The sequence below is a fragment of the Anas platyrhynchos genome, chromosome 2, assembly GCF_047663525.1.
Source record: "Anas platyrhynchos isolate ZD024472 breed Pekin duck chromosome 2, IASCAAS_PekinDuck_T2T, whole genome shotgun sequence".
NCBI classification, from domain to species: Eukaryota; Metazoa; Chordata; class Aves; order Anseriformes; family Anatidae; genus Anas; species Anas platyrhynchos.
The window spans coordinates 141,494,807-141,520,168 of record NC_092588.1 but is presented as its reverse complement, the minus strand read 5'-3'; the positions used below and the strand labels follow the sequence as shown (position 1 = coordinate 141,520,168).

At 44.1% G+C, this 25,362-nt stretch overlaps 2 protein-coding genes across 38 annotated transcripts in view; one reads left to right on the top strand and one right to left on the bottom strand.

Annotated features, from left to right (window-relative positions):
• The window catches only part of ARHGAP21 (Rho GTPase activating protein 21), a 118,358-nt gene extending 110,238 nt beyond the window's left edge, over nt 1-8,120 (top strand). For all 5 annotated transcript variants that reach the window (XM_038174591.2, XM_027450626.3, XM_038174590.2 and 2 more), the window contains 5 exons: nt 1,549-1,674; nt 1,868-1,909; nt 2,242-2,347; nt 4,134-4,165; nt 5,544-8,120. In XM_038174591.2, coding sequence (XP_038030519.2) covers nt 1,549-1,674; nt 1,868-1,909; nt 2,242-2,347; nt 4,134-4,165; nt 5,544-7,277 — 2,040 coding nt within the window. In that variant the 3' untranslated portion in view covers nt 7,278-8,120. The remainder of the gene's footprint in view (nt 1-1,548; nt 1,675-1,867; nt 1,910-2,241; nt 2,348-4,133; nt 4,166-5,543) is intronic.
• Nucleotides 3,016-25,362, bottom strand: part of KIAA1217 (KIAA1217 ortholog) — a 370,266-nt gene continuing 347,919 nt past the window's right edge. For 23 of the 33 annotated variants that reach the window (XM_038174595.2, XM_038174602.2, XM_038174601.2 and 20 more), the window contains 6 exons: nt 24,323-24,477; nt 23,593-23,739; nt 19,206-19,325; nt 14,130-15,806; nt 13,550-13,672; nt 11,116-12,790 (listed from right to left, as the gene is read on the bottom strand). In XM_038174595.2, the coding sequence (XP_038030523.2) occupies nt 12,302-12,790; nt 13,550-13,672; nt 14,130-15,806; nt 19,206-19,325; nt 23,593-23,739; nt 24,323-24,477 (2,711 nt within the window). In that variant the 3' untranslated portion in view covers nt 11,116-12,301. Of the gene's footprint in view, nt 3,148-11,115; nt 12,791-13,330; nt 13,673-14,129; nt 15,807-19,205; nt 19,326-23,592; nt 23,740-24,322; nt 24,478-25,362 lie in introns of those variants that run through there. The other 10 variants (XM_072033708.1, XM_038174613.2, XM_072033709.1 and 7 more) reach the window with 7 other exon arrangements.

Genomic DNA, 25,362 nt, shown 5'->3' with positions numbered 1-25,362 from the left:
CTGTCCTAAAGTGTCCTAAGACTAGGAATTGCTAAAAGGACACTTAAGTCTAGGACTTGCTGTAATAACTCAAGTGTTTGACCTTGTAGATGCTTTGGATGGTTTTAAGAAAACAACAAAAGACATAAATGGTAGTGATATTTTAATTAAAATCATTATCAATCATAAAGTCATCTACATCTTGGACGGGGTAGAGCTGCTTCCGTGCATACTACGGTTCTACTGTAAATGTAAATAATAGTATCCCCTTTTTTTCAGGGAAGGGTAGCGGAACGTAAAGAACGTAAATATGGGTGTGTTTATGGATGCTTACCTCAGGGCAGGTGCCATGGTGCCCTGTTATTGGCTACCAGTGTGCAGGGATACAGGAAAAAATAGTGAGATGGATGCAAAGTAGATGAACTCATGGCCAAAGTGAAATCTTTTAAAAGATCAGAAAATGTCACGATTCAAATAAATTTGGTGGGTTCCCAGATCAGTTCTGCAACGAATACCAGCTAGTTAAATTCGGATATATCTGTATTTATGTAGATACACACAAACATACACATATACACAACCTTTAGTATAATTATAGTTGTCATTATAAGGAAATTATAGCAAGTGTCATTAAGAGCAAAGCCTAAAGCAAACATGTTTTCAGTGTAGTATGTAAATACTGTTTAAATAATGTTAATACTATAGAATATGTAAGGCTAGATGAATGAGGTTTGTATTTTAATTATATGACATGCCAAAAGCCAGTTTAAGTCAAAGTGAGCATTAGGGACTTGGGTCATTCTTTTTGTGGTTTCCTTCTTGAAGAACAGGGACCTCGCCTCGTATTTATTTTCTTCTGTGTCAGAACAGCGAGTCAGAGAAGTAAGCAAAAATAGATTAGCATTCTGCTTCTGCATTTGTGGAATTATTTGTCAGAAATGTAACTTTAAAAGTAAAAGAAAGTGGATGATTAATGTTACAACTGGGATATGTCTGAGTCTGTCTCATGAGTAGATGTTGGGTCTATAGCGTTGGTCGCTGCCACCTCCTCAAAAGTAAATGTTAATTGAATGAGCTCTTTGTCAGCAAGCATAATATGCTATTTGATTACTAGCTAACCTTTTTGTGTGTCATGTAAATATTTTTTCACGGGAAAAAAAAAAAAGCAGGGAACTACCAATGTCTTTTAATTTTTTTCTTCCCTTTTATTAAAAAAAAAAATCAGTGTTTTGAATCAAAACAAATAGTCTCCTCTCTACAGATTCTCCTTGAATTTTCTGGGCTTGTGGAGCTATTCGCTTGTGATGGATTAATGAAGGTTGAATTGTGAATTGCAGAAGTTTTGGACATCTTCATTTCGTCTACACAGATAGAAAACTTTTTGTGTAGTGTAACATCTTAACTGTAATGTTACTGTTAACAGTAATGTGTTTTTTAAAGAAAAATATTTCTTGTCCTTGGCTAAAATGGTTCTCAAATATTATTAATGTTGTGTTAATATACTTAGTCCATGTTACTGTATTTTCTCCTTTATAAATATATAATGTATGGAAATACTTCATTTCTTAGATGGAACCAAGAAACCTGGCAATAGTATTTGGTCCAACACTCGTGAGGACATCGGATGATAACATGACACACATGGTGACGCACATGCCAGACCAGTATAAAATTGTAGAAACACTCATCCAAAAAGTAAGTGGATGCATTTCATTATGTAAAAAGTAAGATCATACGCAGAGCAGCTTTCTTTATTGGGCCACTTTGGGTCTGGTATTTGTCCCTTGAACTCCAGGATATCATTTTTAGAAATGTCCTTGTTTGATTGTTCCACATTTGGGTTTTGTGTTTCTTGTGGGGTTTTCACCTTATTTATTTTAAATTGTAGCATGACTGGTTTTTCACAGAAGATGATGCTGAAGAGCCCCTTGTAAGTATTGTGGCATAAATATTTGCATTTTAATTGCCTTAGTTTAGAATCTGCTTCTGCTCTCTCTAGAATGCCTGTATATTTCTTATTGCATCACTGTATGGTTTGCTCTTCAGAAGCACCTTTTTAGCTCTCCAGCCCTTACAGTAATGAATTTATTTAAAAGAAAAAGCTGTGCATTTGTTTAAAAACAAAAACAAAAAAAAAGGGAAAATAAGAACACATGAGGAAAGCGTGTCCTCAGGTGACTAATGCAATTTTCTAAATGCTGTTGAATCATAATGACCTATTTGTGAAACGATGATGAAGAGATCTTTGTTTATTAACTATAGACAACAGTTCAGGAGGAAAACACTGTAGAATCTCAGCCAGTGCCAAACATAGATCATTTACTCACCAACATTGGAAGAACGGGAGTATCTCCTGGAGACGTATCAGGTAACTCTTGCCTGGACAGCGTTAGTCCATAGGCTAGAATAACCTACTCTGTAAACTCACTGTAACTCTCTCTTTCTATTTTCTTTTACTAATCAATTGTTTTTCTCTTTTCTTAAAGATCATTAACACTTTTTAAAGATTTGAATTGTTGGTAATCATGCATGATACGTTAGAAAACTTTGTTGTCTAACAGGGGTATAATCATTAAAAGATGAGGCTTGCACATACGATTTTATTTATTCACAGTAACCCATGCAATCATCATCGTGAGGTGAAGCAGATATGCTGCTGTAAAGTGGTTTGTTGTGATGGCAGAAAAAAACTGATCTCCAGTGGTGTTCTAATATTGCTCATTAGGAATGCGAAAAAATGAGTTACATTTTCTTGTTAATTGGTGGACACTTTAATAAGTATGTTGCAGTGTGTCGATACTAAAGCTGATTTCCTTCTGTTTATGAATGCCATCCTCTTGTGTGGCTAAGGACAAGCATTGCAGGCTCTTTTTTGGTGACTTTTTTCCCCCCCTCCCTTCACTTTACTATTGCACTAACCCAGCATGTTGTATCCCACAAATGTTCTCCCTTCGTCTCTAGCTTTTGTTTCAGTTTTCAAAGGGTTGCTCAGCACTTACTGAAGCAGTCACTTTATACGGATGTTGTAACAGGCGAAGTGGGAGGCGTCTATCACACGGTGATGTCTTTAGTGGATTCTGTGATGTCACTGGTGGACAGCTGGAACTGTAGGAAGAAGGAGGACTGTTGCCCACACTGTAGCTGCCTTGTCTGCAGAAACCCCCGTTTCTTGTAAATGGAAAAAAACAAAAACAAAAAGTTGATCTGTGCTGTAAATTTTCGTTGAAGAGTATTTTAAACAGATCAATGCTACTTTTTAAAAGTTTTTCTGCTGTTTCTTGTTATCTCTGAAGCAGACCCTGAGGAGAAATAGCATGGTATGGTCTACCAGTCTTTCTAGTCATAAAGCATTAGCCATGTGTCAAAAAGGGGTGTGGCAGGGGGCTCAGCTCTTTCTTCCGAGGGAGAAAGTCCCTAACGCTGGATCGCATCCAAGTTCATATTTTTTTAGTCATTGCGCTAGCCCCTTCCTACCCCCTTTGTAATTGTACAATCTTGGGTTTTGCGAGACAGTGAAACTATGGTGTCCATTTTTCATTTCATAATAGCGCTTCTTATAGAACAGCATAAAACAGGTATCTGCTGAAATCTAGCTGACGTAAAACTGAAATTTTACCTATACCTAGTCACAGGTGAAGAGAGATATAATTGGGGTTCTACACACAAAATATGACTTAATTCCTTTAAAAATTCAAGTCTCACAAAAAGAATACGACTGCACAAACCACGATTTGTACCTAGAGCAGCCAACAGTGCTAAGACATTCAATTCTGCTTTGTGTATCCTGAATCTCAGGAGAGTACGCAGTACAATCCTGAAAAGGTGTCTCAGCTGCGATTTTGCAGGGGCTGTGTACTTAAAACATTGAATAAACATTAGTATTTCTGTTTTTTTATTTAGAAGAACAGGGCTCCTTTGCCATTCCTATCATTGAGCTGGTTCTGCCTACAATTCACAGCATCCTTTCATGGCGGTGGCTTTCTGTGGTGCAGCTTGCATCTTTGTGAGCTCTGACTATTCACTCTGTTCTGGTTTTATTTGCTTCACATTTCGTTCTGTGCTTGTCTTTTTCCATAAGTCCAGCATTGTCTGTAGCAACAACAAAAAAGAAAACTGCACAGAACTGAGCAGAATTGTTTTTAATTTTTCCACAGATTCAGCTACTAGTGACTCAGCAAAATCTAAGGTAAATCACTCTGTGAAATGATGTAATGATAAGCTTCTGAAATCTGCTAGGTATTCGATTACTTTATGATGATTACTTTATGAAATTGCTTATATGCAGATATATGTAGGTTTCTTTGATTTAAGTGGTAATGCTCACAAGAAAACGGCAACGTATTCTCTAACAAGGTATCTGGAATCAATAGATGGTCCTTTCAGTAATGAAGTCCCAGTGGTTTTGTTGTTCTTTCGTTAAAACTGTTCCCACGATGATAGCTCTTCCCTCAACATCTCTCCCTCTGAAGTGGTGATTGGGATTTCAGAAACTTTTTAAGTATAACTCCTTCACTGCTGGTGTGAGTCTTCCTTTCCTCAGGTCAGAGGGAGAGGCCAGACTTCTGAATGTGGACATTTAGGTAGCTGACATCTCAGCTGTTCTTGTTGAGTCCTTGGCACAGATGTCAGATTTCAGTGCTGCTATGTTAAAGGTCCCCTGATGTAAGCAGCTGCCCTTATCAGTTGATATCACTGCTGTTTATCTATTTTTGAATGTCTGTAGTGTGCAAACTGCACCAGTCAGCAAAGACAGGGTGGTTTTTCCCCAGGCTGGCCACTTTTGTAAAGGTAGGAAGGAAGCAGTAAGCAGGAAAGGTATTTGGCTTTGAGGTGGCAGTAGCAGTGGTGCCAGTGTGGTGGAAACAGTTTTTAATGAATTTTACAAAACAGAATAATTCGGCTCGTCCCTTTTTTTTTTTGTTTATGAGTGATTCTAAGTGCAGATTCCTTGGAGGGCAAGAAGAAACTTAAATAAGTTTCTTCTTAAAATAAATGTTAACTTAAGTAAATAACTGTTAATTTTCTGTACTTGCACCTATATTTCAGTTTTGTATAGCTTTCATTGTATTGCTGCTACTGAATTGATCTGGTTTTAAAGCTCAGAACCTGAAAGGTGAAAAATAACTGAAAAATAGTTGAAGAAATTAGCCTTCTCACATAGGTGAGACTTCTTGAAAGGAGAGGCTGAAACAACACTCTTGGGATGTCATTTGTGAAGCAATTACTGTTACAAAACAGTCTCGAAAAAGCTGTCTTGCTTAAATGGGGCCTGCTTTATCAGTCAGTCAAAAACTAAGTAGCTGTACACAAAAAACTCCACTTTGTGAAGTTGAATTCTACTTCAACAAGTGTAATTCTTGGATGAAAATCGACTATTTGGGCAATGTCTTACAGACTACAGAAACAGCATGGAAGTAGTTCCTGAATAAAGAATGTTTCCTGAATAAAGACCAGCTTTCTGCTCTGAAGCTCAGGAGATGTTTTTAAAGAAGCATTCATTAGCGTGAGACTTCTTATGATTTTTAATTATGTCCTTTTTTCCTTTTTTTATTGTTTATTAACAGGGTTCTTGGGGTTCTGGAAAGGATCAGTATAGCAAGGAACTGCTTGTGTCCTCCATTTTTGCAGCAGCTAGTCGCAAGCGGAAAAAAACAAAAGAGAAACCACAACCGAGCAGCTCAGAAGATGAGTTGGATAATGTGTTTTTCAAGAAGGAGCTTGCAGAACAAACTCGTGGCGACACAGCAAAAGAGGACACAGCTAAAGGGGAATATGAAAAGGAAAGAGATGCAGGAAGAAAACAGAGGATGTTTGTCCTGAAGGAAAAAGAGAACAGCAGTAAAAAAGATGTGAATGTTGTGAAGGACGAAAAGAAGTCATTGAAGAAAGAAAGTATCCTGCCAGAGGAACCTTCACTGCCTTACCATGAAAAACGTGCAAAATCACCAAATCTCAGCAGTCGGCAAACCACGCAGAAGAGCAACCCTAAATTACCTATTTCACAATCTTCTTCCCAGGTTGAAGAGACAGTGTCTGATTCTGGCACTATGCTTAGCACTTCCTCCCAGGCTTCCCAGCACAGGTATTCATGCAAAAAGGTAGCCAGCCCTGAAATTAAACACGGTGAGTTTTTAGCAGCTGATGTCAGTTCCATCACCTCCGATTATTCAACTACTTCATCCACCATGTATATAACCGGCTTGGATGCCAGCATGCTGAGCCCTGAGGTGCAGTCAGTGACAGAAAGCAAGGGAGAAGATGCTGATGACGAAAGAAGCGAATTGATCAGTGAAGGCCGTCCGATGGAGACAGACAGCGAAAGTGACTTCCCTGTCTTTGCCACCAGTGCTGCTGCTGACAGGTTGTCCAAGGGGAAGGTGCCAGAAGTGGTAAAGACCAGTCGGAGGAACTCTGAAGAAAGCGAAGTAAGTTGTACCGAGGGGAGTTCAACACCAAAGTTAGAGAGTCGCAGACTTTTTAGCTCACACAAGCTCATTGAATGTGACACACTGTCTAGGAGGAAGTCTGCACGGCACAAAACAGACAGCGAGGGGTCAGGCGATGCGAAGAGTGAGAAGGACTTGCCTACTGTGACCAAAATGTTTGACATAATGAAAAAAGGAAGATCAACGAGCAGTTTAGCCACGTCGGCCAGAAGCGAGACTGACAAACAGGAACCTACCTGGAGACTCAAAATTACAGATAGGTTAAAGCTGCGGCTCAAGTCGTCTGCAGATGACATGTTCGGAGTTGGGAATCAAAAAACTAATTCTGCAGAGACCGCAAAGAGAAAAAACATCAGGCGAAGGCATACGCTTGGAGGACAGAGGGATTTTGCTGAAATAAGTGTCCTGAATGCTTGGAAAGCTCAAGAGGCAAGTCAGAGCAGAGAAAGGGAATCTGAGCTTTCAGCTGTGAATCGGTTGAAGCCAAAATGTCCAGCCCAGGACCTCTCAATCTCAGACTGGCTTGCACGAGAACGTTTACGCACTAGCACAACTGACCTTAATACGGGTGAAACTGGAAAGCCCAGGCTCGAGAACACTAGCTTAGCAGATGTATCAAAGGTAGATCTGCCATTATCTGCAGAGATGCAAGCAGATGAAGGCAGCTCCTCCAGCAGCTTGACTTCGATTAACAGAACACCACCTTTGGGACCATTTCAGCCACCAGACCAGGTAAATGGTGAAAGTTATCAGAATATGAACAAAAACAACTTCAGCCCAGCAGTTGACGCCCATCCTCATAAACTGTCTGGGACCCAAGTGGTTAGATCTCGATTCTACCAGTATCTTTGAAATGGGGAGATATGTCCACGACAGCAATTCATTAACTTAATGTTACGCTTCCCAGTAACTGTGTGTATGTGTGTGTGTGTACATATATATATATATTTTCCTGTACTGTTGTTGTTATGCAGCCTTCATTTGGGCTGGTTTCATCGATATGCTCTGTGGAACGTCTTCACGGTGCATTACCACAGCCAGAAGAACACTAAAGTCAAAGTGTATATATATACATATATATATATTTTAAGAAAAAGTATATTTGATGGCTGCATACAAATGTTGAACAAAGCATCTGATGCAACGCGCTGTGTAGTGTATACATGGTTTTCTGACTGAGAGTTGGCCTGGCATTAGTATGCAGAAAAATCGTTCTTTTGGTTTAGTCACTAACAAGTGCCTCATCATAAATTCATTTGGTTTGTTAGGGTGCCATATTGTTAAATTAGAGAAACTTATTACAAACAAATGAATGCGTTTTACTGTTAACGAGTTTCATTACATTTTACAAATGTTAACACAGGTGGCTACAGAGCTTCCATTCCTTAGGCATTCCAGTAAATATTGGAGTTTTATATTTCCAATTTTAATACAGATTTTGAGTTTTATGTGACTTGAATTTTTAATCTTTCTGTAAAATAAGTAACTTAAATGTACATAATACATGTGTATCTTTTCTTCAGATACCAGATTTGATATAAATGTTGTAACATAGGCGTGTAGATAGTGGATACTGGATGGAACTGGTTTCTTTTATTGAGAATATAATTCTGCATGAAGACCTAATGAATCCAAACCTGTATCATGCCTGTGTGCACACCCACTTAAACACTGGAAATAAAATTGTTTTGGTGACTCTTTGCGTGACACAAATTTATTCTTGTGCTGGGTTTCAAAATGCTGTATTCACAAGCTGCCATGTGAGAGGGAGGTTCGGCTGCTTCTACAGCTTCATTTTGATGCATAATCTGATTTCCATGGGATGTAGCAAGTCATTTTATGTTTAATTTGCTGTTTTTGAAGCACGCAAGAAATGTGTGCATAATCCTCCCCAGGTCCTAAGAAGTGAATACCAGTATCTGCTGGTCAAAACAATACTTAAGGCTTTGGGACTTCCCTATAGTTACAAATTTGAAGGCAGATTCATACCCTAAAAACTCTTGTGTGTGTGATCTCTCTACCGGTTACATTTTTTGTATTTTCTTGTATAACTACACAAAAACAACACAGCTTTTCATCACGTTGGCTATTCCCCTCTTATACCAGCTCCTGTTGTTTGCTCAGCAGAGGATTAAACCCTTATTGAGGATAAATAGGCTATGGACATCAGTATAGAAAAACTTCTGCTTGTCCCAGTATTGTGGGACAGGATGTGTAGGCAGATGTGGTTTTCCATCAACTTCTCTTTCCAGAGTGACTGCAGATAGTCCCATGCTTTGATCTGCTGTGTTACTGTTCCTTGCAATAAAGCATTATGCAAATTGTTTGTGAAGTAAAAGCAGCAGACAGAACAGCTGAAGACCTATGAAAGTTCTCACTGTATCGTTGTGTTTGGTCCCATGCAAGGCATTGCAGGTGTGTTTTGTGAAATGCACAGGCAAGAGTTGATGGTGATTTCCATTTCAGTCCTAACAGTAAAGTGTATTTGAACGTGGGATTTAAAACATGGTATTGTGCTGCTTTTAAAAGATTGTTCTTCAGTAGTAATTTTAATTATCCCAGAGTTGTGTTTTGTCCTGTAACTAGCCTCAGAAGCCTATTAGAGTGTGGAGCATCAGGGTGAAGCTGCAGGGGGATTCCTGGAGAAGCGAGGTACCTTACAGAAATGCGTCAGGGGTGCTAGGAGTCTGCAGTCTCGTCCTGATTTGACAGCCACTTCGATGGATTAGTTTAATGTTCATTTTTGTTACAACTAATGATTTTAATGACTTGACTAATGATTTTAACTCCCAAGTCTAGATGTATGGCCGCCAGCCATAAGAACACAGGAGTTGTATTGCGCTGCCTGGAATAGAACACAAGAACTCCTGAAAGTGAAGATCTTAAAGAAACGAGGATGGCACCGGCTGACTGCACCAGGATGCACATCTAAAGGCTTGCAGCCTCCTGCCTCCTGCTGCTGCGTGGAAGCTGCAGAGCAGCTGGACCCAGGGTAGGACCCCTGACCATCTGCAGGTGCCTGGACAAGTCAGGAACTTTAGTGGGGCTCTAAGACAGGGGTTACAGTGGGTTGGGGCACTGCTCCCTGCCCTTTCCATTTAAATGGGGTTGGAGGAGACAACCTGGCAGGCAGAGCAGGAGCGAGGGAGCCCTGGGGTGATGACAGAGGTCACCTAAAGAGCACGTGGAACTGTGCTCTGCCAGCATGGCAGGCTAGGGAGACGCTTAAGCTTTTCTGCTCTTTGAAGACTGACAAAATCTGGGACCACCTGAAATTCCAAGCAGCGGGGTGGTGGAGATGGCGTTTTTAGGAGCTATCACTATGCCTTGTGCTTACAGCAGTCATTTATAAGATGAATTTCTTGTTTTTCAGTTTGTGACCTTTGTGCCCTCCTCCTCCTCCCCCCCCTTAAAAAACAAAACAAAAATGCGTAATCATCCTAAAATAATCTAAAATAATCTGAAGATTGCTTGGAGCTGTGGAGCTGCAAGTCATTAGAAATGGGTCCAAGCTGAGACCAGAGGGGGAAATAATTAAAGCATTGGATTGTGTTGGTAGTGACAGCATTTGGGTTTTTAAACAATTCCAACCAGGCTTCTGTTGCAGTCGTTGCTGCCCGATGGCTCTCGTCCCTACCTGAGGCTGCTGTCACCTCCAAAAGGCACCAGCACTGCTCCGTGGTCCCAACAGCAGTGCCTGTGGTGGTGAGATCTGTGCAGAATGAGCTGGGGGCTGCCTTTCCTGACTGCCCCAGCACAAGGTGAGGCACCGAGGGGCACGACACAGAGATGCTGCTGGAGCATGAGCACGGTGCAGTGTAGCAGAGGCCAGAAGCAGCTGTTGTGTGTGCTCCTTGGTGGCAATAACAGCGCGCAGCATGGCCGTACCCTCAACTGCATGCGCCGTGAGTGTGTGGGGACCTGTAGTCATTCACACAACTGCTTTCAGCGTCTAGTTCAGAGAAGATGCTGCTGTGGCCCCCAGGCCCAAAGAGGGTGAGAGCAGCAGGAGTTGGGGCAATCAACGCCAGGACTCCATTGTTCACAGGGAGTTGCCAAGGTTCAGGTATCAGCAAGTTCAGATTTTTTGGTAAGTATTGCTCCCTGGGGCACATCAGACCAGCAGCTTCTCTGTAGTGGCTGTTAGGGAAGAGGCTGAAATCTGGCATTGCATTCAGAGTGCTCCAGATTGTGCCACACACTTTTGGGTTCAGCTCAGCCACCCAGCTTGTGCTGGGCTCTCAGCCTGCTGCTGCGAGTTAAGGTTTACATTCTTTAATTACCCCCACTGCAAGGGGTAATTCTTTAATTACCCCACCCTCCAAGGGATCAGCCTGGAGATGAGTTTCAAGAAAATTCCTTCTCTCCCCTCAGAGAGAAGCCAGAATTAGGTCGGTGAGGTGATGGATACCTCATTCAGTTGGTTCAAAGGCTCAGGTACGCTTTTTATTTTCTTTTTTTTTTTTTTTTCTTTTCTTGCTCCTAACTTGGCATTCCAGCAATTAGCTGTTGCCCAGGTAAGTTTGAAACAGTTTTGAAATGACTACTAATGTCTGGCATCAATCTGGGGAAAATAAAGTCAGTCTTTTTTCCTGATAGTTTCTCTTATGTTTTTTTTTTTTTTTTTTTTTTTTTTCTTAAACATAGCTACTTGAGACCACTTAAAAGTTATTAGTGACAAAATACAAAATATAAGCATGCAGCCCTTTATTTTTTAAAGATCTTTGCTTATCATAGTTCTGTATATTACATTATGGTGTTATACAAATAAATTTATTTACAAAACCATGAGCTATGCAAGCTTGTTGCTTTTTTTTTTTTCTTCTATTTGACTGATACCCATCTTTCTCACCCCTTCCCCATATATATTTTGAAAGCATGCATAAAAATTAACTTTGGTGTGGTAAAACTACTCTATGTGCCCAGCCACATACAGTATTTATTTATTTATATATATATAGATATGTACAAAAGTTTGCCAGTATACAGAACAGTACAGAAGTGTACATTTTAAAATCCACAATGCAATACATTAATGGGTTACCAGGTCTCAGTAAAATAAAACTGAAGGAAAAGGGTGGAGTTAGCTAAGGAAAACAAAAAACAAAACAAAACAAAACACAAACCAAACCAAACTAATCAGCAACTACCTCTATATGTGTAAAACAATTTATTTTTTTCTTGGCTTGGCAAATTCTTAAATATAATCTGAGTGGCAGTGCAATAGGTTGAGTTGCCTCGTACACACTAGGAGCAGTCTTGTTCTGTTTCTGGTGTAGAGGTTTACTGTCCAGCATACTACTTTCAAATGTACATTACAATAGTATCAAAATGTTTTGGCAAAAAGATCTCGAAAGGAACCATGACATTTGTTGACAAAAATAGAAATCTGTAACAAAGCTAAATAACACCAAAATAAAAGAAAAAAATATTTTAGTTTGTTTTACAGTTGTGTAGAATCACACTTTAGTATATCTCTGTTCACGTCTAGTCCCCATAATGAAAAATAGCTTTATACAAAACAACTTACTAAAGTTTTCACCATACACTTCCCCATGCTCAGTACACCGCTGTGCACACGCACTCGAGCTCACTCACACACCTTCACACTTGATTTTTTTTTTGTCAGAGGTGCTGCCTATAGGAAGAAAACGCTCCGTTATCGGTACAACAGCAACAAAAGGTTTACAAAAAAAAGCTCCACGCTACTCTAGTGTAGTAACTCAGTATTTAGCACGTGATTAGTATTAAGCCTCCAGCAGTACAGCAATAAAATAAAATAAAATAAAACAAAACTGGTTACGCTCCCTGGTTAAGATATTGGCTGCAGCTCTTTGCCCAAAAAAGCCTCGGTGGACGTGCGTGGTGTGTAGCCTTTAGGCTGGCTCCTTGGCCGGGGTGGACTTGCTGGCACTGCCGTTCTGCGCCTTGTAGCTGGTGAAGCTAGGCGTGTGGATTGTCCTGATGCTCTTCACGCCCTGGGTCAGGGAGCTGGGGGAGGTGGAGGAGGGAGGGGAGGTGGAGGAGGAAGGCGGGGGCGGCCGGCCGTTTTGGGTCTGCAGCGAGAAGGAGAGCTGGTGGCCTTTCCCTGCGTGAGCCGGGCTCTGGAGCTTGGAGGAGCCGTTAGCCACAGAGGGGATGAGGGAGGTGGAGTACGACACGCGCCCTGCCTGGGGGGCGAGGAGGGTGGCGGAGGGCAGGGATGATTTAGCGGGGGGGTTGGGGGGGTTAGGGCCGTCACCGCTAGGAGCAGGGGCAGAGCTGTTTTTCCCAGAAGCGGGAGAAAAGGCGGGGATCTTAGAAGCAGGGAGGGTGGGGGAAGTAGCCTTATAGTCCCCACCAGCTTTCTTAGCACTTCCATTAGCCTGCAAATAAAGACGGCAGGAGACAGTTTGTCAGAAAGCCAGTAACACGATAAATCAACAGGACCTGGGAAAATAGCCCTACAGAGAGCAAGAACTAACAGTTCGAGGCCTGAGCTACGTCTGGCAGCAGTGGACTGGACCTGGTAGAAACCCCAAAGTGCACAAGGAAGGATGCAGACAGAGAGAGAGAGAGAGAGAGCGCGGACAAAGCTTTCGTGAGGAGGTGCAATCTAGGGTTTACAGACCGTTCACTACATTGGCCATGCTTCTGGGTTATTAAGGTGTGACCAGACACGTCCGGCTGGAGAGTTAATGTGCAGCTACTGCCACCTAGTACACCGACGGGTTAGTGTCCACGGCCTCCTGGCGAGGTGGGCGCGGGAGCTTTCCTCCTCCTAAGGAACCGCCGCGCTTACCGGAGGGGAAGTGAGCAGGTAGTCCACATCTGAACGTTACAGCTGAACACCACGGGTTAAAAAAAACCAAACAAACAAAAACAAACAAACAAAAAAAAACAAAGAACAAAAACAAAACCCAACGAAAAGCAGCAGGTGTTTTATTGCAGACAGGCATGCACAAGCACGGTGAAAAAGGTCAGTAGATACGGTCATGCCCCCAAGGCTCCAGGACGTCCAGTTAGACCTCGCTCGAAAGACAGGCATCCAGTATTTGGTATCACCACAGTCAGTTACTGGAGGTTTTTAGATAAACAAACAACACGAAATGTCCGTCCGAACACCAGGGTTAGGGTAAAACTACCTGTCTGTACTGGCGCGGGTCCTGCAGCTTGTGCTGTTTGCCTGCTTTCTCCGTGCTTCCTTGCCTACTTTTCGAGGCCATGGGGACCGGCATCCTGCTCGTCTGCGGGGCGGCGCCGGGGCCCTGCGGAAAGGAGCGGAGGGACGGGGAGGGGAGACAAGGAGAGAGGCGCCATCAGCACCGGCCTGCTCGCGGGGGAGGCCGCACACCATGCGCCAAAACAAAGCCGCAGGGCTACATGCAGGGAGGAGTTCGGGATGCGTCACGCCACAGGTGTTAATTTGGAGAATCAAACGGAGAAACACTGCTCAGACTACTGATCGAACTGGATCTGGTGTCAGTGCCGCTCGTCATGTCACACAGCAGATTATTGGACCCAGCTCCCCTGCGGTTGCCCATCACCAATCAGCAGCAAAAGTAAAACCCACGCGACGGGCTATTAGCTGTTAGACACCTCGTGGGGAGCCCAAACAAAGCCACCTGAGAGGAAGCAAACAAATCACAAGACCCTCTTGTTTAATGGTGATTATTGCAGATTTTTAGAAAGCAGCTGGGGTTTCGATTGGTCGCACTAAGGTACCTTACGTGCAGTGGCTGGGATGGGCGCGGGGGGCTCTACAGCAGCAGGGCTCTCATCCAGCACTACAAGCTCTCGGGGCGGGGTCTCTGGTACTATCTGGGCAGAGAAGGGGACAGTGCTGCCCTCAGAGCTGTATGTGCTTTCAGGGATAGGTTTGGGGCTCATTTCACTGATGGTGTTTTCCAGCTGCTTTATGGTCTGCTCAAGGCTGTCTAGAGTTCGGTACGTGTTCTGCCGAATTTCGTCAGTCCTAGACAGGGGCACTGCAGCACCGGGGGGGGCCTCCTGCTTCCCAGGAGGACTTCTGTCGGTGTCCTCAGGCTGAGACCTGGTGATTTCAAACCTCTTGGCTTCCTTGTGCTGCTTAAGGGTCCCGTCTTCCTCCTCCTCTTCATACACCACGACCTGCAAGGTCTTCTTCCCAGTCTTGGTTCCCGTACGTATCGCCTGCGTCAGAGCAGCCAGCTGCTTTTTAGGGAATTTGAACTTAAATTTTTTCTTGGAATCCTGCCTGCTCCCAAACTGATCAGCAGAGTCCGAGTTTGCTTCGGTGTGCAGCCCATACATCTGACTGTATTTGCTGAAATTGGTCTTTGTGCTCTCCTGCTCTGCAGGAGACTTGGCATCTACAGCGTCAGAGGAAGGCTGCAGGCTGAACACGTACTGCTCGCTGAGGCCGTGAGCTGCCGAATACTCTGCGATCGCTTTTCTGTCGTTAAGAACCGGCAGCTCCTCCTTCTGGCTCTTAGAAATGCCACGCACTTCATTGTCTTCCTCCTCCTCTTCCTCTTCTATCTTCTCCTCGGTCATCATTTTCTCCAGCTCCTCGTCGCATTCCTCGAAAATCGTAGAGAGCCGCTTATAGGCCGACCTGATATCCATCGGCTCGTCAAAAATGATGATGACGGGCTTTTTGTCCAGGCAGACTACGGGCTCCTCGCCTTCCGTGCTCTCTGGGACACCCTTCTCTGACACCACGTCCTTCCTCGCATCGATGTTGACCGTCTGCACATCGCCACCCTTCCGGCTGACGATGTCGTGGACCTCCCCGCTCGAGAGGACCTGGACGGCGGTTTTGGTGATCATGAAGGCGATGTTTTCGGGGGGAGGGCTGTCCTCGCTCGGCGAGCTAGCCGGAGAGTCCATCTCTTCAACGCTGTTACTCCTCGCCACCCTGGGCCTCAGCATGACCTGACTGTTGGCTGCGGGGGCTTCTTGCTCCTGCGAGGAAGGGGGGGGTCCCGCAGCCTCCGGTGGGTGCCTCGGCAGAGGAGCAACGCTGCTGACGGGGACGCGCCTGCCCGTGCTCTGCGGGGCTTCGCCCTGCGGCAGGCCCTGGCAAGCGTCTCGTGAGAGTCCGTAGCCCAGGTTTTGTTTTCCTGGTTCAACAGCTGGAAAATGGGATCCTAAAATATCTTGAGCCCCTCTTCGTTTTTCATCCTCTGGCAAACTGGCGCCAGACAGGTTTGTGCTCGTACTCTGCAGGTTTTTCTTAGAGTAGTCTCTACTGTCTACAAACAAACCCTTGCTAAAGGTAGGACTGTCATTCACTGAAAAGCCAATTTTACTGTCATCTGTGCTGGATGAATCAGAACCCAATTCTTCGTCAGTTTTCCCTTCCCTCTTCTCTTTAGGATGGTCACTATCTGTGGGAGATCCTGTTGTAGCCCCATACACCTAAGGGGGAAAGTCGGATTACTTAGTTATTCAGGGCTGTTACTTTTACAGGACTTTTTTTTTTTTTTCCCCCAAAAAATTAATCATCATATTCTCAGGGGAAGTGCAGACCTCATGAACTCACCACTCTGTTTACTGCCGCAGAGGCATGTCTGAAGCTGTCATCTGACTCCTGTATTTCTGCAGGGCAAAATTCCAGATTCCGGCAGAGCAGTGCAGGACGTTCCTGCTCTGTGCTGTGCATGTGGCCAGCATGGCTCGTTACATGGCTCCTGTTTTAACAAGGCCTCCAGCATACGCAAAGCACTCTAGTTACCTTATTTACACAGTGCTACCTTGGCCCATTTACCTCCCAGTTAAAAAAAATACCTAGTTTGTATCAGATCGAAGTTGAAAGGTTCGTGGTATCTGATCACGTTCAGCTGGGACACTTCAATGGGGACTGGTTGTAAGGGCTGACGGCAGGGAGCTCCGGCTTGCCAGCTCACCAGAGCGCCAAATGATAGTCTGGCTACCCCTGAAAGTAGGTTTTCTCCTGGAAAAAGCTGATGTTACAACATTTTGCTGCTTCTAATGTTGCTCACACCTGAGCCGTGCTGCTCTACCACAGTTAGTACAGTCACAGTCCAAGTATTTCTAAATTCCTACTGCAGCTTAAAAGTTCTCCTTCCTGCAGAATTACCTGTGGCACCCTGCAGCACCCTTGGGAGTGCAGAATGACAAACGAGCCACGTTCATTTTTGGAAGCAATTCTGAACAGCATGCAGAGAGGTCAGCCTCTGGCTTGAAAGCAGCACGGTCCCAGCAATTACATTTTCAGGGGCGCTTTTTCTTTACTTTTAAATGAGGTCCCCTGGAGATGCTGATTCATTATACCAGGCTCTTTTTTTTATTTACTATTTCTGGTTTGGTTTGCTAAGTGCTGGTGGCAGCTTAGGATAAACACCTATCATCAGGGTGAGGGTATGACCTGAAGAGACAGCACACCTGTGACCACAGCAAGAGAGAAACCTACAAAGGATGGTTTGCTAGGAAGGAAATAAATCTGGCATCAGGTGACTGAAGGCAGTAAGCCAAAGGCATGGCTTGAGAATAAAAACTGACTCCTAACACACAAGAAGAAGGGGTTATACTTATGTTAGCTTCAAGATATGCAGAAGATCAGCCAGGAGAGTCACTCTCCAGCTGAGATGACTGAGTGACGGCACAGAAATCCACAGGTTGGCTAGTGCAACGCATACAGGAGTTCACAAGGCACACTTTCAACATCTGTTGTTATATTTTCTTATATATTGATGTAAGCATCTTGTATAGAACTTGTATCAAAATGCAGGAACAAGAAAGTTAGTGGTAAATCAGTCACGGTCTTACCGAAGGCACATCAGAAGAACAAGTCTGTGCAGCTGCTCCGAGACTCCCTGAAAGTCTCTCACATTTCTAAAGGAGCTATCGCATAAACCAGCCACAAACAGCGAGGTGTCACTGTGCAGGCTGATGCCACCTGCACTTTGTGCTGACAGCGGGTGTAAGAACAGAACTCCAAGGCCTGTGGGCACCTCAGGCCCAGGCCTGCTGAAGCAATCCCATTCCCTGCCACAGCAAATCCCAGAGTTAAGCCAGTCCATTTACTGGCACTCGTTGCCCCTGGAGACCCTGACTGTGACTGATTTCCCACTTCTCTATGGTTTTTAGCAAGTTGCAATTGTTCCAAGCATCAGTGCAACATATCAAGGCGTCATTGTACAACATACCTCATTTTATGAATTGTGGCCTTCCTACTAAAAATAGAAAAACACAACAAATCTCATCCCTCGTGAGTTCACCATAACTATAAGGCTCCATGTTCAAAGTCAGTAAACCACTGTGATGTGTCAGATGTCAAAACCAGCTCTCATTAACCTTAATTTCCTGGACTGTTTTCCAATAAATGGCAGTTTATGGCAATTACTTGGCAGCACCTTTTAAAAAGACATTTGGACTACAGCATGTGTGATGTCTTGAGTGGTTTTCATATAACAGTGTGATCTTATGCTGACACCAGTACTAACAGGGACAGGTTCATTCTTTTGCCTCCACAACACTACCACACACGACACAACAAACCAACTTTTCCTTTCAGTCAATGCCATGAACTTGTGCCTGCACCCAGCCAGGTGTTTGCAGCTTTAGACCAGAAGTGCTGTTCGAGCAGCTCCAAGCCAAGCCCTTGCATTCAGTGCTCTGCCCCAGCAGCAGTGGCTTTGCCAGGGAGGGCCTTTGATGCTACTAAATACCAGACACCAACATCTAGGGGTCACCACCTGCTCTAGAGCTGCAATGCCCTGTGCAGACGCAGCTCACCATGGTTATGTTACTGGGTTCTTCCTGGCCTTTAGGACCTACCGAAGTCATTTTTTCCTCTCCTTCCTCAGTTTCTGTTGAAGGAGGATGAAGTGCAATGTTACCAATAAAATCCTTGGGGAGGATTTACTCATGCTCATGAGGGTACACCAGAGAAGGTATCACTGCTATTTCCAGCTTGCACACACTCACAAGAAAGCATTACAAAGTTGAAATGCTGTGCTGAAAAGCTGTGGTTTCTTCCCCACCACATCACTTCACTGCAAACTGGCCTTTGGCTAACAAGCTGTCATGCCTGCATGGCCACCTAAACCCAACCATGATTCAGTTAATTATCCTTAAACTGGAATAAGAAGTCTGCAAAGACAGCAATATTTTTCCTATTCATCTTGCATATTGGCTGCCCACTAATGCCAATCAACTCAAGTGGCAAACCCAGTCCAGACAAAGCTGTGAAATTCACCCCAACTCGGCTATGGACCCAGACATGTGGTGTCTCTTATATGTCCCATGGTTAGTGTCCATGCGAGAATTTTGGGCCCTAACTTTCATGAGGGTGAATTTGGCCCATCCACCTTGACCCTCTCTTCCAGTAAACTGGATGGGATTTCTGAATATCTAATAACTAGGATTGACAAATGAAGAAAATAAAGCACAAAATCTCTGAAGTGGCTCGTAAAAGGAACCACTAACTCTCCCCCAAACAAGAACAAGACATAGGAGAGATGCTTTAATGTCCATTACGAGAACAGCACTGGAAGGATTTTCTGAAAGGAGGATCTCTTCAGAAGAAACCGGTGGATCCTCTCTTAACTTTAATTCCCAGTCTTAAAACCTCATGCAACCCTTGCGTAACTGCTGATGAGACGCATAACGTACATCAATATAACACTACACCTGAGTGTTTCTGACCCATAGTGGCATAAAAGGAAGGACACCACTGGGCAGTGGTTGTTGGGGGTTAGAAAGAACAGGACACAAGATATAAGATTAGTTTTAAAGTAAGGAAAGAAGGTTATGCCAAGACCGGGTGGCATGTTTACAAACGCCACTTGTTACCTTCTTTTCCTTGTGATGCATTAAAGTCCCGGGCCTTATGTCTTTAACATGTGTATCATTTCTGGACTGCTCAGCATGACTGTTTGAGTTTACATCCATAAAAGAGCACTTCTGGAAAGCCTAGGAAATAAATACTGCAGGTTATCAGGAGACCAAGTAGCTTTTTGACAGAAATGTCTGGCGATGACCAGCTACAAAGAGAGCATTTGTTTTTCACATTTACAGCAGCTTGGTATTATTTACAGCCTCATGACATAGCAGAGATTTTAGACTATGTGACTAAGACAAATAGAGTGTACCCACCACTTTGCCAAGACCATACTCAAACTTATCACACTGACCCCAACATCCCCTGATGGGGTGTTGAAGGCGCACAGTGGTGCTGCAAACTACCCAAACGTAACTAGGAACTCTGTGACAAACGTTAGGCTTGTAACAGTACCCACTTCACAGAGACTGAAACCTCCTCAAAATCCTCATCAGACACATTTTGGCCTTGACCACACATCACTTAATGACTAAACCTGAAGTTTTATGTGTTAAGCTAAACAAAGGCCAAAGCTCAGCTCACTTTATTCCATTTAGACACATTTATTCCTCAGACACTTCTCCTGTGCTCCCTTCATGCTTCCGCACCACCATTCCCAGTATTAGCGAGGGTTTGCTGTTTCCATGGCTAGGACAAGCACAGCTTTTCCAGATTGTCTCATCTGGAAGTGGTCTGCCTGTTGCCTGCAGAAAGGTGAGGAAGAAGTGGAAGCAGCAGGCTTCCACTTCCACAAGCACGGTGAATAAATGAGAAAAGAAGGCATGTAACACCTCTTCCCCACCCCTTGACATCCACTCAGCTACCACATTTGTTAGCTTCATTGCTCATCATGCAAGAGCTACACAGCTCCCCATACAGTGTTATTAAAACTTCAGATGTGTCTCTACCACAGCCTTCACTCCTGCTCCTGGAGATGTTCCTGGGGTGGCAGTCTCCTTCAGGCTCCTCCTGCTGTGGAAACAGCCCAATGTATGGGCGTGGGGACCACTGGCCTCCCACCGTGTGTACCCCAGGACACAGCCTGGACTTTTCAGCCCTTTTGCTATCCTCCTTCCATTTCCTTTTCTCTACCCAGCTGGCTCCCAGATACAGAGAAGCAGAACCATCACTGCCACTACTGCGTGGTCCTGGCTCTGAGAGCACATCACTGGGATTTCTCTGTCACTACTGGCATTGACTCAAGTCAGTGGGATGTACAGGTGGGACATCTCTGCCAGCCAGGGGCATGAGGGAGGAGTGCTTATGGGAGTCAAACACAACGTGACACACAAGAAGATTATATTTGTATGCTATTTGTTATGAAAATCATTTAATTCCTGGCAACTCTCATGAAATTAATAGCCCAGACTACAGATTAGAATCAAAATTAAAAAAAAAATCAAAATTAAAAATTGTTCTTTTCATATTTCTTCCATGTTTATGTAAAATCAGAGAGGTAAAAATAATGAAAAAATGCAGTACAAAAAAATCACGGTGCAGTTTCTGCTGGTTTTCCATTACATCCTGTTTTTATGTGTTTACAGATCAAGGTATCGAAGATGACACAGAACTCCTAGAACAAGTAGTCCTGTTCCCCCTGTCATACATGGTACGGACTGTCCACAGCTTACCCATTTATGAGACCAATGATGTGTTTTTGGGTTCATCTACAAAGGCATTCTCAAAGGCCTTCAGACCTTAGAAGAATTCACCATGTCCCTTGGTAATTTGTTAATATATCACCTTTGTTGTGAAACATCTATCTGAATGTCCATGTTTGTGCTTCAGCAGCTGATTATTATGCCTTTTTCTGCTAGATTAAAAAGGCGCTTCACATGAAAGTACCTCCACAGTGTCCTCAGGTGTCTTCTGAACCTTCATATTCTTACCCATTCTAAATAGGTGACGCATGGACACTTAGTCATGGACGCTGACCTCACTGATCCTCTGTACACAGAGATAAAAACACTCCCTGTTCTCACATCTACACCTAAAGCAGATATCAGCTTTGTGGCAACAGCACTCCCCTGGGAGCTCCTCTCAACTTGTTACTGCAACTCCTGCTCCTTCCCAAGACATGCAGTTGTGGTCTGGCCTGTATTTGTTGTTCCTCATGCAGACTGTACATTTCACTGAATTCAAATGCATTATGACCATCAAGTGATTGCTATCGTATCCCTGCGCTCATACATCACCAGTTTTAAGATTTAATCTGATTTGAAGAGTAAGGATTTTAAATGTATTTCCAGGATGCTGATGAAAATACAGAGTGGCACTGGGCCAGTAGCTGACCCCTCCAGATCTCACTATATACACCTGCACTGAGGGCAACACTTTCAGTACCAGACAGCTCTCAATCCTCTTGAGGTTGTCTTTTATTTTCTTTTTTTTTTTTTTCTTTTTTTTTTGTATACTCCATGGTGCCAGATTTTAATCAGAATGCTATATGGTAGTTGATCAAATGATTTACAAAAATGTTTACAGGTATACAATTCAGTTTTATCATAGAATCACAGAATGGTTTGAGTTGGAAGATCACCCAGTTCCAACCCCCTGCCATGGGCAGGGACACCTCCCACCAGCCCAGGTTGCCCAAAGCCCCATCCAGCCTGGCCTTGAACACCTCCAAGGATGGGGCATCCACAGCTTCTCTGGGCAGCCTGGGCCAGGGCCTCACCACCCTCTGAGTGAAAAATTTCCTCCTTGTATGTAATCTAATACAAACCTGCCCTCTTTTAGTTCAAAGCTATTACTCCTTATCCCATCATTCCACCCCCTGACACAGAGTCCCCCCCCCAGCTTTCCTGTAGGCCCCCTTTAGGTACTGGCAGGCTGCTTTAAGGTCTCTCCGAAGCCTTCTCTTTGTAGGCCCCATCCTCGTGGCCCTCCTCTGGACTCATTCTAATACGTCGCTGTCCTTCTTGTGCTGGGAGCCCCAAAGCTGAACGCAGTGCTCCATGTAAGTTTAATCAGTCTAACCTTTTATCTGATCAAAGAGTGTTGTTTTCTTTGAACAGCTCTGTGTTCCATTACATTGTGTTAACAAGCATAACTGTGAGTGTCTGTCCTTTAGTTCTTCATTAACTGAACCCCAAGCCTGGCTTTCCCACTCTGCCTATGACTGACATCAGACTAATCAGTTTGTAGTTCCTGGATCAAACAGTTTGACCTTTCTAAAACATGGCACCCTGTCAGCCTTCTAAGAGGTACCTGGTATTTTGATTATTGCTTAAAATGAGCACTGCTTATCCTCAAAACTAGCATCTAAACACTCATTTCTTGTTGATCTACCAAGCCTATTTCTCTTCCACAGCTTCCCTCAGTCTCCTTTCACAGACATCCATCTCTACTTCATTGCCATAAGTTGATGCTTTCCCAGAGACAGCAGACAATGAGACAATTTCACTGCCCATAGTTCTGTCTCATTAGACATTAGCACACAAATGGGGGACAAGGGTAAACCCTTGCTCTTGCTCTCTGCAAACCTGTTTGATGCTCTGGTGGGTGAAAACTGAGCAGGGTGCACTCATCATACAGAACAGTCACTGCTTAATTCCACATCTGTGTTGCAAACACTCGTGTGGCAGCACCAAAACCGTCTTTTGGTGGACAGCAGGGAACATTTCATGCCATGACAGTGCTCTGAGCCATCACAAACATCAGAAGTTATTTGATCCAGTTAAGATGATCTACATCTCCTTTCCTCCTGAGGACATGGAAGAGGACAGAGGGTGTCCCAGAAGGCTGGGACTCACTGATGGCAGCTGGAATAGTTGGCTTTTACTTTAGCATCATGATCACTGTGCTAAACCAGCCTATGTGCTGTCAAGTGAAGCACTAGTTCTATGTCACTAGCAGAGTAATACACCAGTTACACAGCAGGGAACAACAGATGATTCAATGCCCAAACATGCCAGAAAACACTGGACCATGGCACAGAACAAGTGAACACAGCTCACCAGGAGCACACCCCGTAGTATTCTCCATTCCCACCAGTGTTAACACAAACAATGGACTCTCAGTACCTTTTGGGTCTGGTACAGTGAGAAATTTGATGCCAGGGCAACCACACCAAATGCACACCAATATTTTACTTGACCCATCTTTGTGTGTCTTGAGAGGTTCTCCAGTGACAACCTCTGCATTCTTGAGCACTCTCTCGGCTCCAGACCTCTTGAACAAAATTTGGGTGGTGCTTGCAAAATGCATACAATCCAGCACAAAAAGTGGAATTGGGTGAGACTGGTGGACCTACTTCTCTTCATGTTCAGAGCTGGAAATTGTGCTGAGGCCCCAGAAGTGTTACTGAGCACAGATTACCAGAGGGCATACTTGTGCATGTGCAGTGCAAAAGCCTACCTGTAATTCTGCCATTATTTTATCTCCTTCTTCTTCCTCTTCATCTTTTACAGCAGATGCTACAGCAAGCCCTGTGTTCCGAGACAATGTCTGATCCTCTTTAGGGGTTTTGGATTGTGCTACTTGCCCAGCATCTTCACTGCATTCCTACAAAGGCATGAAAAAGCACAGACAGCCAATGTAATCGAGCCCTCTGATGAAAAGCAAACACAGTAAATTCAGCACTGAAAAGGACTTGTGGCGAGGTCCCGCTTCCTTTTTAAGCAGATATTGCTACTTCACATGAGTAGGATTAAGAGCTTCTTCACCTGGCCTTCCCTCCACTTCCTTCAGGGGACAGAACGAATGAGAAAAGGAAGCCCAGAAAAACTAATTTGGAACATTTCTGAAAAAATGCTCTCAACTCTGAGCTGATCTTCCCCATCTGTTTAAGGCATGCTTTTTATTTTTAATCTTCTTATGACTTCAAATGAAAGCAGCTTGTGACTTGCCTTCTGTATTGCTAGGAAATCAGTGCAGCAAGGCTGACTGCTGTAAACAAAACTGATAAAACCTTACTTGATCATTTGGCCTACCAGCAGTGTTTCCTGCTAGGCAGTTTCAGTAGCTCTCCAGGATGCAGCCCTGTCTCAACTTATTTTGTGGTTTATAGACACAGCCCAAGCCTGGGAATGTGCCTCCGTGCCAGCCATTCATCAACAATGTGATTGCCTAGAGTGAATCACCAAACCTTGACAGCAGCAGCCTCTTTCCTGGCTGCATAGATGACCTCTCCTGATCTCGTGGTGGTCAGTCCTGACCCCGGCAGGTAACTGCGGCGTGGAGGTGGAGGAGGCGGGGACTTGGTCAGCTTATCATTATCCTGGTCTGCGTCAGGAACATCTTCTGCAAGTAAGCAGGGTAGCACAGAATAAACACAGGTGAAGAAGGAAAACAAGCATTTGCAGCCCTGCCTCAACCAGAAAGAAAGAAAAACAAATCTTAATAGGTTCTGCTGCTGAATATATATGAAGAGAAACATGTTTGTGATTCAAGTGGAACCTCCTGGAACAAAAACAAACAGCGTGGAAGTTGCACAGCATAACCAGGCCACTTCACCCACAAATGTTCAGCAAATCTCCTGTCCCCGCATCACTGTGGCTGGGATTTCAGCTCTTGGTGGGTGTGATAGCTCAGCACACTTCTGGAAATTAACCAGCGGTAAGCGTGGGGTGCAGATACGTCTGGGTACCTGATTACAGATAGTGCCCCTGCAGCCTCCTTTGAGCGCTTCAGCATTTGTTTTCACTTCATGTAATACTGACTGTTGCAGGAAAGCACAGCTTTGCTTTGAGTTGTAACAGCCGTATATACATTTTGCTAACCCACAGCGATTCATTTTCCAGATCCAGTATCTAAGCAGAGCCAGCCCTCGCTTTCTGAGGGGAGCTTTCCAAGACAAGACCAGTTTCTCAAACTGGTATTTCCCCCACACCCAGCTGCTTCCCCACCCAGCTGCAACTTCCTCTTCCCCGCCACCACTGGACAGCATTTTCCCAGCAGCAGCATTTCCCTGCTCATGACCTGTCCCTGTGTGTTCCTGGTCCCAGGCTAAGCATCATGCATGGCAACAGCCTCTGTTTTCACACCGCTGCTTCCAGGGTTTGTTTTCAAGGGTGAGAGAACGACCTTTCTGCAGCTACTCAGTGTTATATAAACAGCTGGAACACACATAACCCAGAGAGAAAAAAACCTCCTGCTTTCAGATTACCCAGCTGGTTGGGGCTAAGT